This window comes from Bacillus rossius, chromosome 3, assembly GCF_032445375.1.
Source record: "Bacillus rossius redtenbacheri isolate Brsri chromosome 3, Brsri_v3, whole genome shotgun sequence".
Classification (NCBI taxonomy): Eukaryota; Metazoa; Arthropoda; class Insecta; order Phasmatodea; family Bacillidae; genus Bacillus; species Bacillus rossius.
The window spans coordinates 105,009,410-105,027,012 of NC_086332.1; the positions used below are offsets into that span (position 1 = coordinate 105,009,410).

At 38.8% G+C, this 17,603-nt stretch overlaps 1 protein-coding gene across 1 annotated transcript in view; it reads right to left on the reverse strand.

The window, feature by feature from the left end:
- Positions 1-17,603, reverse strand: part of LOC134531103 (1,5-anhydro-D-fructose reductase-like) — a 78,309-nt gene that overhangs the window by 42,300 nt on the left and 18,406 nt on the right. The window contains exon 2 of the mRNA XM_063366651.1: positions 6,534-6,701. Within this exon, the coding sequence (XP_063222721.1) occupies positions 6,534-6,701 (168 nt within the window). The remainder of the gene's footprint in view (positions 1-6,533; positions 6,702-17,603) is intronic.

The following is a 17,603-nucleotide window of genomic DNA, read 5'->3' on the forward strand; positions in this document are numbered from 1 at the left end:
ATTCTGCTACTTCTAGATAAAATTTTGTGGAGTTGACGTTCAAAAAAGAGGCAAATTACTACCTACTTCTGGTTTCAAAAACTACTAACCCAATCCTCCTGTCTACACTATATTTCGAAAAACCACCACCAAAACCCATTCTCACCCCTTCAAGTAGAATTTTGGTATTTCTTCATGAACATTTGCACACTTGTCATCTAAAATAAGAGAATAATTACTGAATCCAATTTTTAAAAAATCCTTCAATCTACATGAGATTTCAAAAAACAACCCTCATAGACTGGAATTTTGTTATTGGGGGTAGTATATATTGGTATGTACTCTGCCTGGAGTCGGAGTGAAGATTGAGGATTGTTTCCGCCATCTAGGATTCTGATGTCACGGCGGCCATCTTAGACCTTCAAAAATTGCCAAAATACAAGTTGGTCGTTAACATCTGTGGAGGAAGGATCCGTTTCTTTCTTTCTTTCTTTTTTTTTTGCTCTCTTCAAGTTAGAACCGGGACTCCATGATGTAAGAGCGTTTTTTAATTATTTTTTTTATTGAAATAGTATTTATTTTTTATTAACTTAAAATTTTTTCCTGAACTTTTAGCTAAATAATTACGGAGTTTCAAGATGGTGGACATGACGTTATAGTTTTAAAATCATGAAAATTTGCATTAAAAATATTTAATTAATTTTTAAATTAATTTTAAATTTTCCCCAGATTTTCTAGCATTAAAAAATTGATTTTTAAGACGGCGACCGTATCGAAAAGTTCAACGGTGATGTCATAATTCAAAATTACGGCCTTGACATCCTAATGGTCAAGGTCATGATCTCGGTTTCTGAGTGCGGCTTGCTCATGGAGAATTTAAGCCGCTTTAGGGAATTTTCAAGCCATTCACATTTTTTGAGGACTAAAACGGGAATATTTCCCTCATCACGGGAATTTTTTCCTTGAAATATATATATGTAGATTTTTTGGCAGAATTATTTTCCAAAATACTGGCAATTCTGGCGCATTTGAGTGAATTTTGGGGCACATTTTGAAGAATTTCGAGTCATTTTTGGCAATTATTGAAGGTCAATATCAAAGGTCAAAGTCATCCAAGATGGCCGCGACGACGTCATAATTCAAGATGGCGGACGCAATCTTCAATCCTCACTCCGACTGCAGGCGTAGGCATACCAATAATATATATTACTTTGGGTAATACAATTTTGCACACCTGACTTTTGAAAAATAAGACAACAATTATTTTCTAAAACTAATTTTGATAAACAAAACTTCAAATTAAAAAAAAAAACTCTATCTCCTTGCCAACCACTGAGAGGAGAATTCTAATTTCGATAAACTGGCCCATTCACCTACCCCTCACTTAAATAAGAATGTTGGTTGTATTAAAAAAAAATTTGCAGTCTTGACTTTCAAAGTAAAAAAGAAAATTTCTGTAAAAATCTGATTTTGAGACAAAATACCCGCATCGCTCAGCTCATGAATTGGGAAATACACCTATCGCCCTTTCGCTACTCTTAAAACAGATTATTGTTAATAGATACTTGGTGAAGATTTACAGACTTGACATTTAAAGAAAATAGAGACTTTATTTCTAAATTTTATTTCACAATATGTAATTCCATAGCCCTTTCTTACCATTTAAAACATAATTCTGGTAGTTACTACCAGAAAATGTTTTGCAAACTTTACATTTTAAATAAGATTGCATCTGATTTCGAAAACAAATAACCCCAATTATTTCCAATTATAAGTTATAAAAACAACTCCTATCACCCCCCCCCCCTTCCCAAACTAATATTCTTGAAGATATCATTTTGGCACTATTTGATGAAATTTACATTCTTGATGTTCAAGATTAAAAAAAATTAGTCACCGCCTGATTTCGAAAAATAATACCCATATACCTTGATTCCAACCTCGTGAATTACAATGGACACCAACCACGATGGGCCCGGGGTGCCGACGGCTCCTGCTGGAGACCTGCAGAATAGCTGAGGCGACCTTGTGACACTCATTTATCTACACCTTAATGCTGTGTAAGGGGCATGTGCGCCTCTACCAGACTCCGTAGAACCTAACAAACTGCAGGATGCAATCCATAAAAAAAACATGGAGGGTAAAATATTTTATTTACTATACATTTTTTTCCAAAACCAAAAATGCTTATCACACATAGAAACGATTTAAGTATGCACAGACATATTAATACAATAACCATAAGTGAATCTGTTAAAATTATTTTAACCATGCCGCAACACTTGAACACATTAACACAGTTCTTAAGAAAACACTTATTTATAAACGTGACACGCGCCGAGTACGAACACTGCAAACGCTATATCCCCGACAGCAACCACTACGCACGCAATCTTTACAACATGAACTTAACAACCATTACAATATATGTGCACTAACATAATATTTAACCTACGTGATACGAGCATGACAATAAAAGTCTATAGTAGCGCACAAAATAATTTTCCACACACATTAGCTTCTGTACATTTATGATTCTGGTCTACTATCATGAGTCTTGACTAACATACAATCTCATGAACCACAGGAATCTTACAAATATCCTCAATATTCGTTTCTTTCAGAATTCTCCTTGCTACGTAGTCATTCCCTAACACATTATACAAAACACATGAGACAGAACGCTTACTAGTAAATCAATGTCAAATAAGTTAAAGAAAGCCCTTCATGTGCCTCCTAATGTAAGATGGATCTCTACTTTCGATTCATGGCAACCATTAGTGATCACAACTTGTTACGAGCGGTCAAGTGCGCGCAGCCGTCATAGCGTTACGCGATATCAGAAATAATTAAGGAGGTGCTTTCACCTTAACAGAAAAACAAACAACTGCCGGTAGCGAAGAATTATCTTTAAATATATTTAAGCATAATCTCTACCACGAAGAGGCAGTCTATGCATCACAGCTATCAAACCAATTCTTGGCATGCTCAAAAAAAAAAACATAGTCAAGACACTGCAACCCGAAGCCATGACAAATAAAGACTTTGGTCTTCAATGGAGCTAAAGTAAAAAAAAAAAAAAAAAATCCACTGGGGTGGTTCCGAACCACAATTTTATCAAGACCGATACATGAAGCTACATAAACTAAGTTCATGCCACCCTCGTGAACTGCAATAATCGTTTCAGCTGGGGTGCATGCGCCGCTCTGAGGTCTAAGCGAAGAGACCTATCCCAGTGCAGTCCTCCGACGGTGCGCATGCGCGTGCAGGAGAGGGGGGAAGGAGGGGAAAAGGATAAAGCAGATAGTTTTATCCTTCTTGATGAAATTTTGCACACTTGAAATTCAAATTTAGAAGAAATTTACTGTCCATAACCTATTTCGAATATATATATGTATATGTATATATACAGAGTGAAGGGATATATATATATCTTTATATATATATATATATATATATATATTTCTTGTGTGCGTGTGTATGTCACTGAACTCCTCCTAAACGGCTGGACTGATTTTGATGAAATTTTTTGTGTGAGTTCACGGGGATTCGAGGATGGTTTAGATTTACAATTTGGTCCACTGGAAAATGTTTATTTAATTAATTTTTTATTTATAAATTGTTGTTGATCTTGGAATGGTTTAGGTTTACAGTATATATATGTGTGTGTTGTGTATTTATTTATGTGTTGTTAATCTTTGGATGGATTCTATGGATTGTTGTTATTACATTAAAATTAAAATAGAATTGCTTATTGAGAATATTTATTATTTATTGAAATAACATTTTAAAGTGTAATTAAAATATACATTGTGCAAATTTGTTAGGTGCAGTATTGAAGTGAGTAATTAACATTATTTTTTCGTAATTTTAATGATGCATACACGTACATTCAATACCAATCAACTTAACCTACAATTTTAAATCGTCAGTTCTCATTTTATTCTATGCAACTTATGGCGTACTAAACGCCTCTTTAAAAATAAAAATATAAGTTTGTAAAATAAATTATAACATTTATAAAATAAAAATTGCATATAGTAATTAAAGTTTAAAGTATATTTAAAATTTAAGTTTTATACTTTTTAATTTTTTATTATGTTTTTTCATGATTTTTTGTTAAGTTTTAGAAAAATATATAATTTTAGGACAACGTCTGTCCGGTCCACTTTACAGTATGTGTTCAGGTGGATTCAAGAATGGTTTAGATTCACAATTCAATCCGATAAATAATATTTTTAATTAATTAAATTAAATTTAGTTGTTTTACGTTGGATGTTTTTACATTGGATCCAGTAGGAAGCGCTGTTATCGCGTTATCGAATATTTATTTTTATTTCAGTTCGACCCGGCAGAGGGTGCTGTGATCAGATTCAGGGAAATTTCCTGTAAATATTTTCAAATTTAAAACGTTTGAACAGAACAACGTGTGTTGGGTCCGCTAGTATATATATATATAGACGCACACACCTTCAACCTGTGTTCAGCCCAGGCAACGCCAGGTTATTCAGCAAGTCTATGAATGTATAGAGAAGATTTTCCGTATGTTTGTAGATTTGTTTGTTTATTTATACAAATCTACAGTTTAACTCCGAGATTGATTAAATTTTACACACTTAACTTCGAAACAAGAGGAAGGTCCCTGTCATCATGAGATTACCAAAAAAAAAAAAAACAAGCCTTAAAACAGAGCTTCGACGCTACTGAATGAAATTCTGTTCACTTTGCCTTCAAATAAAGGGAAAAATTACGGTCTACAATTAATTTATATAAAAAATTCTGGTTACTGTTTATATGAAATGAAAAGATCACCCATCCACCTGTCTCACCTCCTTAATTAGAATTTTTGTACTTTTTGATAACATTTTACATACTTCGCGTTTAAAATATTACTGTCTACAAATTATTTAGAAAAAAAGACGAATGTCACTATCTATATATTAAATTTCGAAAAACCACCCTCGTCCCCTTTCCCACCCATTAACGCAACATTTGCTGCTTCTTGGTAAAAGTTTGCACACATAAGATTCAAAATAAAACGAAAATTACTGTTGAACTTACAATTTACAAAAAAAAATTAAGATCACGGTCTACATTATATCCTAACCCCTATAACATAATTTTGATACATTCAAATATATTATTGACAGTTTTATCTTATTTCAAAATAGCCGCCCCCAACTTCCTGCCTACATGAGGTTTCAAAAAAAAAAAAACACCACGTCCCTCTTTCCCACCCCTTAAAACAGAATAATTATTGGTATTTCTTTATTAAATATTGCACACTTTGGCGATAAAATTAAGATGAAGAAGCTTTGTCCGATTACATGAGATTTAAAAAAAAACACTTCTAATGCCAGTTTACTACCCCAAAAGCAGTATTTTGGCACTTGTTAAAATTTTGCAAGTAAATAAGATATTAAAAGTCAGAATTTTTTTTTAATTAGCTCTATCAAAGTATTTACATGAGAGTTAAAAAAAACTACACCCATAAAGGAGAAGTTTTCACTCATTGATGAAATTTTGCACACTTAAATGTTAAAAATAAAATTACTGTTAACATCTGATTTCAAAAAACTTCCCCTTTTTTTCCTAATTACATGAATTTTAGAAATAACTACACCCATTCCACTTTAATACTCTTTAAAGCAGATTTTTGGTAATCCTTGGTGGAATTTATAACAAGTGGCATACAAAAAAAGTGGAATTTATTGTAAACTTTTGGCTTTAAAAAAATCACTGAAAACATGAGAATACACTAAACAGCTCTTTTTTTTTCCTTTTCCTGCTTATTATAGCAGGATTTTGACTCTCCTTGGTGAAATTTTGCCCACTTGATGTTAAAAAAAGAGGAACACATCATCTACAACTGATTTTTTTTTTTAAATGTTCATGGAATAGATGAGATTTCGCAACACTACTTTCCTTCCTCCCTTCCCTTCCGCATGGACATTTTCTACCCCTTGAATCAGAATTTGGGCACTTCCTGATGAATTTGTGCACATTTGACGTTAAAATTAAGAAGAAAATTACTACCTGCATCCAATTAGGAAAAATAAAATTCTCTTCACCCTGTGTGTTCAGCCCGAGAAACGCCTGGTACTTCAGCTATAATTGTTATAAACGGAAAATACTTTTCATATTATTTCTTGATTATTATTATTATTATTATTATTCGGCTTGAAATTTATGTAATTTTAGGTCAGTTTTATGGAGTGTGGCTCTCACTTTTTCTTATGTTGTTATAGAAAGATATTTACAAAACTGTATGAGATAAATGTAAATTAAAATAAAATACAGTTTAAACATTTTCATTTCAAGGTTAACTTGTGAAAAATTTCATATGTGTAAGTCATGATTATGTAAATTTTGTTTCTTATGGCTTTAAGTTGTTCTTAAATTCATATATTAGTAATCTCGATCTGAAAAGACGTTAGTTTATAATGCTTGAAAAGTCCAGGTTTACCTTGTTTAAAACAAATATTTCTGCAGGAGGGGTGTCAAGCCAGCGAGTGAACAAGGCTACGTGATGCAGGGCTAAAGGAATGTCTTGCCTTGGTCACCACGAACAGGTCCTCCCGCCTGACGCGGCCCGCGTCCAGCCACCTCCTCAGCACCCGTCCAATGGCTTCCTCGTTGTTGTAAAGGTAGGCGGTGTCTATGTGCCGGTAGCCGGCCTGCAGGGCTGCCTCCAGGGCGCGTTCCAACACCTCGTCCGTGCTCTGTAACAGCCATGCTCGCGGGGTTCCGTCCAAACTACACTCTAGGTTTACAAGTACTATTATGGGAAAAAAAGGTATTCGATTAGCGCTTTGGTTTCCTAGAAAGAATTGAGGCATTACTTTAAGGCACGCATACTGCCTGTAGGTCTCGGGTAGGGTGGAAATGTTGGCGTGTGGTTTGCCCGAGCATCGACTCACAGAACGATGAAAATGGATGATCTCAGGGCATGACGTCGCCATTTGGCAGTCGGGGCAGTAATGGATTGGCAAACAGGGTTACTCCAGGTGTTATAGTCCCCCAGGAGGCTATGCTTATGATGAACGAGTCTGAGCCGGTTATGAGGATATTTATTATGCAGTACCACTAGTACATAAATCTACTTGACATAAGTCCTTTCTCCTGCACGTAGCCAGAGCCATTCGTACACGTTAGATATCCTGCATGCGTGCTGTAAATGACCGTCAGTGGAAGGGAACTGCTAGCTTTTGCGGATTCTTGCTTGACAGGAGTTGTTCGTGGATCTACAAGAGTATATTTCGCACACAATTACAAATGTTCCTGAAGAGCAAGGGTGCGGGCTAACCATTCTAGTGTTCTCTGGTAGTATCATCCGGTAGTAACCTCCGGTAGTATCCTCCGGTACTGTCCTCCGGTGGTGTCCTCCGGTAGTGTCCTCCGGTAGTATCCTCCGGTAGTGTACTCTAGTAGTGTCCTCCGGTAGTGTCCTCCGGTAGTGTCCTTCGGTAGTATCATCCAGAAGTGTCCTTCGGTAGTGTCCTCCGGTAGTGTCCTCAGGCAGTGTCCTCCGGTAGTGTCCTCCTGTAGTGTCCTCCGGTAGTGTCCTCCAGTAGTGTCCTCAGGCAGTGTCCTCAGGCAGTGTCCTCCGGTAGTATCCTCCGATAGTGTCCTACGGTAGTATCCTCCGGTAGTGTCCTCCGGTAGTGTCCTCAGGCAGTGTCCTCCAGTGGTATCATCCAGTAGTGTCCTCCGGTAGTGTCCTCCAGTATTGTCCTCCGGTAGTATCCTACGGTAGTATCCACTGGTAGTGTCCTCCAGTAGTGTCCTCCGGTAGTATCTTCCGGCAGTGTCCTCCGGTAGTGTCCTCCTGTAGTGTCCTCCGATAGTGTCCTCCAGTAGTGTCCTCCGGTAGTGTCCTCCGTAGTGTTCTCTGGTAGTGTCCTCCGTAGTGTTCTCTGGTAGTATCATCCAATAGTATCCACTAGTAGTTTCTTCCGGTGGTGTCCTCCGGTAGTGTCCTCCGGTAGTATCCTCCGGTAGTGTACTCTAGTAGTGTCCTCCGGTAGTGTCCTCCGGTAGTGTCCTTCGGTAGTATCATCCAGAAGTGTCCTTCGGTAGTGTCCTCCGGTAGTGTCCTCAGGCAGTGTCCTCCGGTAGTGTCCTCCTGTAGTGTCCTCCGGTAGTGTCCTCCATTAGTGTCCTCAGGCAGTGTCCTCAGGCAGTGTCCTCCGGTAGTATCCTCCGATAGTGTCCTACGGTAGTATCCTCCGGTAGTGTCCTCCGGTAGTGTCCTCAGGCAGTGTCCTCCAGTGGTATCATCCAGTAGTGTCCTCCGGTAGTGTCCTCCAGTATTGTCCTCCGGTAGTATCCTACGGTAGTATCCACTGGTAGTGTCCTCCAGTAGTGTCCTCCGGTAGTATCTTCCGGCAGTGTCCTCCGGTAGTGTCCTCCTGTAGTGTCCTCCGATAGTGTCCTCCAGTAGTGTCCTCCGGTAGTGTCCTCCGTAGTGTTCTCTGGTAGTGTCCTCCGTAGTGTTCTCTGGTAGTATCATCCAATAGTATCCACTAGTAGTTTCTTCCGGTAGTATCCTCCGGTAGTGTCCTCCGGTATTATCCTACGATAGCATCCTCTGGTAGCATCCTCTGGTAGAGTCCTCCGGTTGTGGCCTCCGGTAGTTTACGCGCGGGTTTACTGCGTTACGGAAAGGACACTCTAGCCCGTAAATCAGGTGGAAAACGCCAAGTGAGCAACTAAGTGGTGGGTGGCGAAGGTCCTCACCCTCTAAAAAAAACTGGGAATCGAATGTTTCACTGGCATAGCCACCCAGTGCGGGCGATTTTTTTCTAGTCACGTCTCGTCTCCAGGCACGTTGACATAGCCCTGATATAATGTTCATGTGTGCACATTACGATAGACCGAGTGGAGGTGCTCTCAAGGCAGTAAGAATGACTAGAAAGAGCTTAGACTATTGCTGTTATTGTATTTTTTAAACTGCTGTAATGGCTTCGCGGTGCGATTCGCATCCACTCCCCGGACCAGCTGGGCCGGAATTGACTCCCTCTGGTGGGAGTGACTGCTGCCAGGGAGATGTGAATCGAACAGAGGTCGGGTCTAGGTCACGTTTGCACAAGAGCATTAATGTATTTACATATATGATTCAATAGTGTGCACCTGGGGCCAAAAATTTGATGTTTAATAATTTTTGTTTTACTATATTTTTGTATGATATTTTTTTCAAAGTATTATTTTATTGTTTGTAGAACCTTTTTTAACGGGTTCCATTTGGTTCCATTTTTAAGGCTAAATCTTGGTAAGTTGCATTTCTTTGTTAGCTCTAAAACATATTATTATTGTTCAATAATTTATAAAACTAACAAGATAACATTTTTTAGCTCTAAAAAGCAGGTTTTTAGTTTTAAACTTTAGTTTCAAGTTTCTGGTGGTTGTTGTGGGAAAGTTTGATAGCATAAGTTGGCGCGACTGCAATGGATTGTTGGAGGTCGGCCGCTTGATCGCGACGGTGGCGCGGCGGTGGACTTCACGAGCCAGAGAGAAGCTTGGACAGCGTGCCTGGGGAGAATGTCTCGAGCTGCCAACGAGAGAAGTTGTCGGGCTGTCAAGGAGTATGGGTCGACCTGCGGAAACTTCGCTGTGGGAGTGAGCCTCCTCGTTACTGATGCGGGTTTTGCTACTGACGCAGTCGGGACGTGATGACACGCCATGGATTTTGGATTTTTTATCTACAGTGCCACGTCCAGGATAGGCATAGACCTGGGTTTCCATTTTTAAATAACTGTGAACTTTCGGCCTTTTTAATGATTAGGTATTTACTGTGTTTGCTTATATAACATTTTTTATACACACTATAAACAACATTTTAGATGTTTTTACGAGTGCTTAGTGTAAATTTTTATCGGGACTTATGCAGTGTAAAGGGAAAATCCAGCACCACAGTTACTACGCAGTGCACGTGTTCCTATTTAACTGTGATTAACTGACAGCTGTTGTGCTGCGCTGCAGGCGAGATTATCTTAACCGCCTGGCACAGGCAGGTGCTGTAAGCTACAATGCTGATCGTCACATATGCGGAGTGCAGTATATTTGAAACATCTGACTCATATCGTGGTGTGGTGTAATTTACCGTGAATTTGGAGCGAACAGTTATGTAGAACAGTAAATAGCCGTATCGCCTTCTTTGAACATGGTATACGCGTGCAAGTACAAAAAAATGCTGGGTTCGTCGTATTTTGTATAAACTGCTTATGCTGGGGTTGTAAGCTTGTTTGAAAGATAAACTGGTGTTGTCTTGAGGCTACCTGATTTTGTAAACTTTTTAAACGTTCCAGAGAGACTTAAGCAGTTGTCGACACAAAATGAATCGCGTCTTGCAACAATTAGACTGTAGTTCCTAACGACTTTTACCTTTTTGTTTATTGAGCTGTTGTGGGAATATAATTACTTGTTGTGTACCCCATTTGAGAAGTTGCCGCAAGACTATAAATTAAAAACGTATAATGATTTTTTTTAACTTTTTTGGCCGAGACTAATTGAATTTTGGCATAAAAGTTGTATGTTGTTATGGTGAGCAAAATAATTAGGTTTAATATTTTTATGTTGTATCCAAATTTCTTTTCGCCTTAAATGATAATGACACGAAGTAGTTATTTTGTAACTTGTGATATTAGGTTTAATTGTTTCGCATTGTGTAATTGTATAGCTTTTGTACAAAAGTAATACAATTGGTAACTGTGGGAAATTTTTCTTTTGATATAATAAATAATTATTTGGTTTCCTTATTAGTTTTTATGTATCAGCCACCTTATTTTGTTTCCTTTTTGTAAATATTTTGTCTATCTATGGTTCACCATTAGTAGGGATTACTTATTTGAGTATTTTGGGTTTTGGCTGAATTTGTATCTTTTCGGAAAAGTATCCCTGCTATGTGGCATAGTTTTTGGGGTTTGTGTTGCTTATGCTTAATGACACAGGACCGCAATAGTTACACATTGCTTTGGTTATATAGTCTGTATAAACTGTGCTGTATTTTAGGTAAGACAGCAAACCTACGGGTCGACGATCACGTGGGTGATAATCGCCTTGGTGGTCGTTCGGTGCACACGGCTTGTTTCCCAGCCTGCACTCTGGTTCAGGCAGCGACTAGCGTAGCAGGCTGTGCGACCAGGGGAGCACGGACTATCGGTGCCCACTTCGAGGGGCGGGTAGTAGGGAGAGCGAAATGGTTCTTTAGCACAAAATGATATTTAAATTAAATAATTAATCACTATCACCATCCACCTCTCCATTCCCAGTTAGTTAAAAATCATTTGTTCTATTATTCTCTCTCCCCTTCCCTCTTCCCCCTTCACGCTCAAGAAACCACACCCCTCCCCCTCCCACTGCAATCCCTATGGGGGCTAAGCCCACTAGTCGTTATTTATTTTTAAAATTTTTTAATGATTTATTGGTGTAAGGTACATGTGTAGGCTACTCCACTTTCTTTCCCTCCTCCTCCCCTCTCCACTTCCCCCTTCTCAATAACCTTCTCCCCTACTTTCTCACAAATTTTTATTTTTAAATTTCCTGCTAACTTAGTTAAGAATTTGGGAGGTAGGCCATCTTGGCCATGTTATACAGATGAGATGGCAGCGAGGCCGGTGACCATAAATATTCTAACTGCTCGCCGAGAATCATAGAGTTCGCAAGGTGTTGCGTCGCTTCCCCTTTTTTCCCTATTGTGCCTGTGCTGTCTTTCGCACGAGTTATAATTAGAGACATAGTGAGCCAGGGTGGTTCTTCTGCATGCTGTCACCATAGTGGCAAAATACTGCCGAATTGAGGAACAGTTATGTGTAAAGTGTTCAGCACAACAGTGGCGTACAAAGTAAGTATTATGTTTGTTTGTGGTAGTATCACAAAATATGTACAATTTACCTTTCGGAACCACTCTATTTGAAATTCTCTTTCGGCCTTTATTTTCCAATGATTTTGGTTTTCGAGGCTTTTACGCATTTTGGCATATTTAAGAAACTTTTACTTACAATTTGTTCAGGACTCGCATCACTGCGAACGCTCTAGCTTGTGTTGGATCATGTACTCCAGCCATCACATGGGAGAGAATACTTTTTACTGAGTCAAGACCTATTACATTATTTTGTTTATGGTGATGCATAATTGTCTTTATATTAAATACTTGTATACATTATGAAATTGATACATGCCTTTTAAACAATTTTAACATTAATAAGCATGTATAAATGCTATGGACCATATTTCATGTTCATTTTAAGCTGTATTGAGATTGCAAACAATCTGTATTGCGAGTTTCCTAGCTGTAGAATTTGAAGCCAAATCGTATTAGAGCATTTTAATTGTTTTCCGAGACAATTTTAAGTAATTTTTTTAGTAGTATGTAGTTATGTTTTTATTAAATTTTTGTAAACTTGTTGAAATTGATATCGTTTTGAGAATGTATGGATGAAAATGTGTGTAATTCTTTATAAATTTATTTAATTTGAAATATTTGAAAATTAATATTATATGGATAAATACTTTCAACCTATTCTGCACTTGTATCAATGTTCAACATTTTAGTGATTATTTAAATACATTTTTTGCATGTCCTTTAATAAATTTAGATTATTTTTTTACAACATAAAAAGCATTGCGATATTTTTGTTAATCGAAGGTAATCAGCAAATATGAGTCTTGCACATTTCAAAAAGTAAATAAAAGGCTTACTTATTATTCCCAGGTCAAAATATTATACATTTTAAAAAGTTTTTACTGTTAAAGTGGGGATTCTAGGAGAGTTTGTCGGGAGGGGAAAGGGGTAGGTGATTAGAGGAGAGAGCATGAGAATAAGTTGGGAGAGGGGGAAGGATGAGAAAAGGAAGAGAGAGTGTGTGTTCGAGGGAGAGAGAGTGTGTGTGCGAGGGAGAGAGAGTAAGGGAGGGGTGATACGATTAAGAGAAGATGGGAGAGTGGGAAAGAAGGTTGAAAGGACCGGGAAGGAAGAGAGGAGATGTACGTGAGTAGGGGGAGCACGCCGGTTCTGGGACACTGTAAACAAAGCGACAGGTGCACCTGCACCTGTCGTGCACCTGTCGTGAACAGGTGCAGGTGTGACAGGTGTTTTTTCGACAGGTGTTTTTTCGACAGGTGCATGTGTGACAGGTGTTTTTCTGACAGGTGTTTTTCCTGACAGGTGCTTGTCTGGGTTGGTGACGTCACGTGGAGGGTGGTTGGATGTATTGATCGTGAGCCAACTTCGGTAGGATCGATATATCTCGTCGGGTAACTTCGGGCGTGTTCGTTGCGGAGGGGGAGGAGGAGGGGGAGGGTGTGTGTGTGTATGTTTCTAAATGAGGGGGGTAGGTAGCGCTAGTGTCGCGCCCCGGAATTATTTTTACAAGTATAAAAATGTGAGGGGTGGCGACGGTTGGATTCGAACCTTCGTTCCTGGATCGTTAGTCCGTCATGCTAACCACAGGACCACGAGACCATATTGGAGAAAATAATTTCAGATGTTGTATATATATGCTTATAAAATATTTATTTTTTTAAAGAGAAGGTATATATATTTTTTTATAGTGCTAGTTCTGCAAATTTAAAAATGGGCGGCCGCCATGTTTATTTTTTTATAGTGTTAAGCGGTAAATTTAAACGAGGCGCATCGGCTGCTATGCGGCCGCCATGTTTATTTTTTTTATAGTGCTAGTTGGCCAATTTAAACGGCGGGAATTTAAAAAAAAAATATGTATAGTGTCGGCTGCTAGTCGGCCGCCATGTTTTATTTTTTTTATAGTGCTAAGCGGGAAATTTAAAAAAAAACGGGCCGGCCGCCATGTTTATTTAAACATTGGAAAAAAAATAATAATTTCGACTGCTAGGAAGTAACCAGAACAGCCAACTTTGGAAAAAAAATTAAATAATATTATATATATGTATGACAATCGATTGCTGAAAGTCGCCATCTTGTAGTACAGCATACCAGGCCGCCGTCTTGTAGCATAGCACACCAGGCCGCCATCATCTTGTAGCACAGCATACCAGGCCGCCATCTTTTTTTTTCTTCCCCATTTATAGTCATTGGTTTTTTGCATTTCTCTCAAGTTTGAAAATAAAAGAAAGTATTATTTCGTCAGCCACTACTCTATGACTATAGTAGTAGTAGTAGTAGTAGTAGTAGATGTCAAATTTTGAAAAAAACACACACACTGAAGTGTAGCCATGTTTTCTTATAGTACTAGACCAGTATAGTTATAGTATGCTTAATTTGGTGTGTAGCATGTCTGTCTATAATAATAAATAAAAATAAGCTATAGGCATTACTTATGGTTATAGCGTGTTATGATAAAAAAATAATTATACTTTACGTATTTCAGCGAATTCAAACACATTTGTTGTGTTAAAGACATAATGTTCTCTCGTAGTGTGTGTATTGTGGAAATGAAACATATATACAGTAGTATTAATTACTTAAAAAAATAATATTATTTATAATATATATATATCACCAAATTTTATTTTTTAAAAAAAAGTATGCTTATTACGTCACTTGTCATTTAAAACAAAAGGTATTGTGCATTTATAGGCATTATATATATATATATAAAAATTAAAATATATGTTTTCCCAAGGGGTGTTGGAGCCGCGCAGACGACGATGGCGCGTACTCCCAACGGCCCTTTCGTTCGTCCCCCCCAGTGTAAATTAAATAATGACTCAGACAGCCAGGTGTCCGCATAGGGGACGCCGCTCGCAGAGGGGTGCCGGCTGCAACCGAAGACCGCTTCGAACCCTCCGTCCCCCATTGTCAATTTTTTTTATTTAAATAATTACTCATACACTGGCAGCTGTCCGCTCGCAGAGGGGTGGCGACCGCCGCAGCCGAAGAGAGTTTAAATGTAATTTCTTCCAAAGTTAAAATATATATATATTTTTTTCCCAACACTTAAAAAAAATATTACGTCTATCTGGTGTTGTAGTTACCTGTACCTGCCATTTTATTAATACCAGGTAAAAGTAACTTGTAATAATAATATTTTGCCATAGTCTCGGAAAATATTACGTCTGCCTGGTGTGTTAGTTACCTGTACCTGCCATTTGATTAATACCAGGTAAAAGTAACTTGTAATAATATTATTATTTTTGCCATAGTCTCATTTACGTAAATGTTTCTGTTCAACTATAATGTATGTATGTATATATTATTTTTTCACACAGCAGTTTTTTTTTTTTTAACGAGTAGCGCATTGCTACAAAAATTATATTAAATAGTACGTTTATTTTTCTAAACAAAAACAGAGTTTTAAACATTAACAGCAGTCTACCATGACCGCATAGTTCTTTACACGTATTACCAATTTTCTGCATACTAAGTTACCAGCCACAAGTAACACATAATGGGTATTGAATTAATGTAGTCAACACAACGATATTACTTAGTTTAAAAAAAAATTTATTTTTTACCCCCTCCCCTACCCCGCTGGGCGTCCATTGCCATCAGCTTGGCCACGACTTCGCCGCTAGGCAGAGCCGGCACCTTCTGCTTCGTAGCAGGTAGCCGGACCCCTCTTTTTTCGTCGGCTGTTAGCGGCCGACCCCAGGGACATGTCCCAGAGGGGCCCGCCACCAACAGCAGCGGCGAAGTCTTGGCCGGCGGTGTTGGAGGAGGAGGGGGAGACGACGGCCCTTCCAGCAGGTCTTCTGCGAAGAAGGCCGCCGCAATGTCGGCTGGTATACTGGTCCCCACACCCTCCTCCACCTCTTCCTCGAAGAAAGAGGCCGCCAACGCTGATGGTATCCTTTCCATTTGTCTTGGGGTTGGGGAGATCTGAAGAACGTCACACAAATTTCAGGCATCCTATCAAGAGGATGATTTATATAAATTAAAAAAAAAAACAGGGGAATTTTTTATTTTTACGTTAAATCAGGATAGATTGAATATACTTTGAGAGGCAACTTGAAACAAACTTTTATTTTTACGTTAAATCAGGATAGATTGCATATACTTTGAGAGGCAACTTGAAACAAACTTTTATTTTTACGTTAAATCATGATAGATTGAATATACTTTGAGAGGCAACTTGAAACAAATTTTTATTTTTACGTTAAATCAGGATAGATTGAATATACTTTGAGAGGCAACTTGAAACAAACTTTTATTTTTACGTTAAATCATGATAGATTGAATAATATGCAAGCTAACATGGTAATAGGGAATATATTTTTTTTCGAAAAACATCTCTACACATTTTCTTTAACATACCGACGGTTTTTCTCTCCACATGCATAATGGAAAGGATCATGACGCGGCGCGGTGGGGGCAGGTGAACACACCCCTCTCGGGTTAAGTTTTTTTCTTTTGTGTGTGGGGGGAGGCGGAAGAAGCGCTGTTGTTTGCCTTCAACCCCCCCACACACACACACACATATATATACACGCTTGAAAACCCTCCGAGCAGGGGAGGAGTGGTGAGCGCTGTTGTGTTCCTGCAACCACTGCTCGGAGGTTACGTCAGCAGTGTTCGTCTCACTGGTGAACGTAATCAGAGGGGGAAAAAAAAAATGGAAATATGTACAATGATTAGGAGGGATCAGGCGAGGCACGAGTTTTAAAAGGACACAGATCTTTATGTCCCCAAGGTAATGTGCTGACACCGTCTTCAGAAAGCCAACGCTTATCGTCTCCTGAAGACAGTGCTACCTTGTTCACTCGCTCCGTAAACACGGCGTGGCCTCGCGAACGGAAATGGTATTGACTGCCTAGAATCCGTGAATTTTTAAGCAAGCAATCCAGGTAATGAGGGAACAGAAGTGATCGGATTACGTTGGCCTTAACTCCTTTCGCTTTACGCATACAAGAACCATCCTCCATCTTGTATGCGTAGAGTTTCGGGCGAAGACCCACGTATTCCGTAATGATCTTGCCAGCGGCTTCATCTTTCATCACCCCTGTTACACCCTTGTTGACTAAGGGGAAGCGTTGATCATTACCTGGCACATAATTTGACGTGTCGAAACGTGAAGCTAAGTCGGGTCGAATGGAATCGTAAACGTTATCACACTGAACGTGGTAAATTAACGAATCAGTGTCCGAGTACAAGAGATGCAGAGACTGTGGAGGGAATTTTTTTCGCATGTAGTTATAATGAAAGTCGTATAAAATCAATTTTGACAAATCTAAAATGGCGACACCCGTGTACAAAGGTTTATCGAAGGTTATCGAACCTTTCTGCAACTCTATGAGAACTAGATTTTCATCGACGATTTGCCGACCCTTGAATGTCGGACGACCAATCAGCTCGGCTGCCCCATAAATACTTTCGTAACACGAAGTGATGCGAATGTCTCTGTGTTTTCTAAAATCCTCTAAACTTTTCCCGTAAACAGCATTCGATAGTAACTTAAAAAACGATTTTTCGAAGGGATTCGCAGCCTGGGCACGACGCTCAGCATTAAAGGTTATGTAATCTTTCATCCAGGCCGCCTGTTCAAACCGCAGCACGCGGTGAACCTGGCCGATGACCGCCCCATACCGAACGTAGTGCCGCAGTGTTTTAGCATGAACAACATAATTATTACGCAGCACGAGAGTTAACAATAATTTACTCATTCGCCCGTTTGGCGGTACGCCATTCACAGGGGCCAGAGGCAGATCTG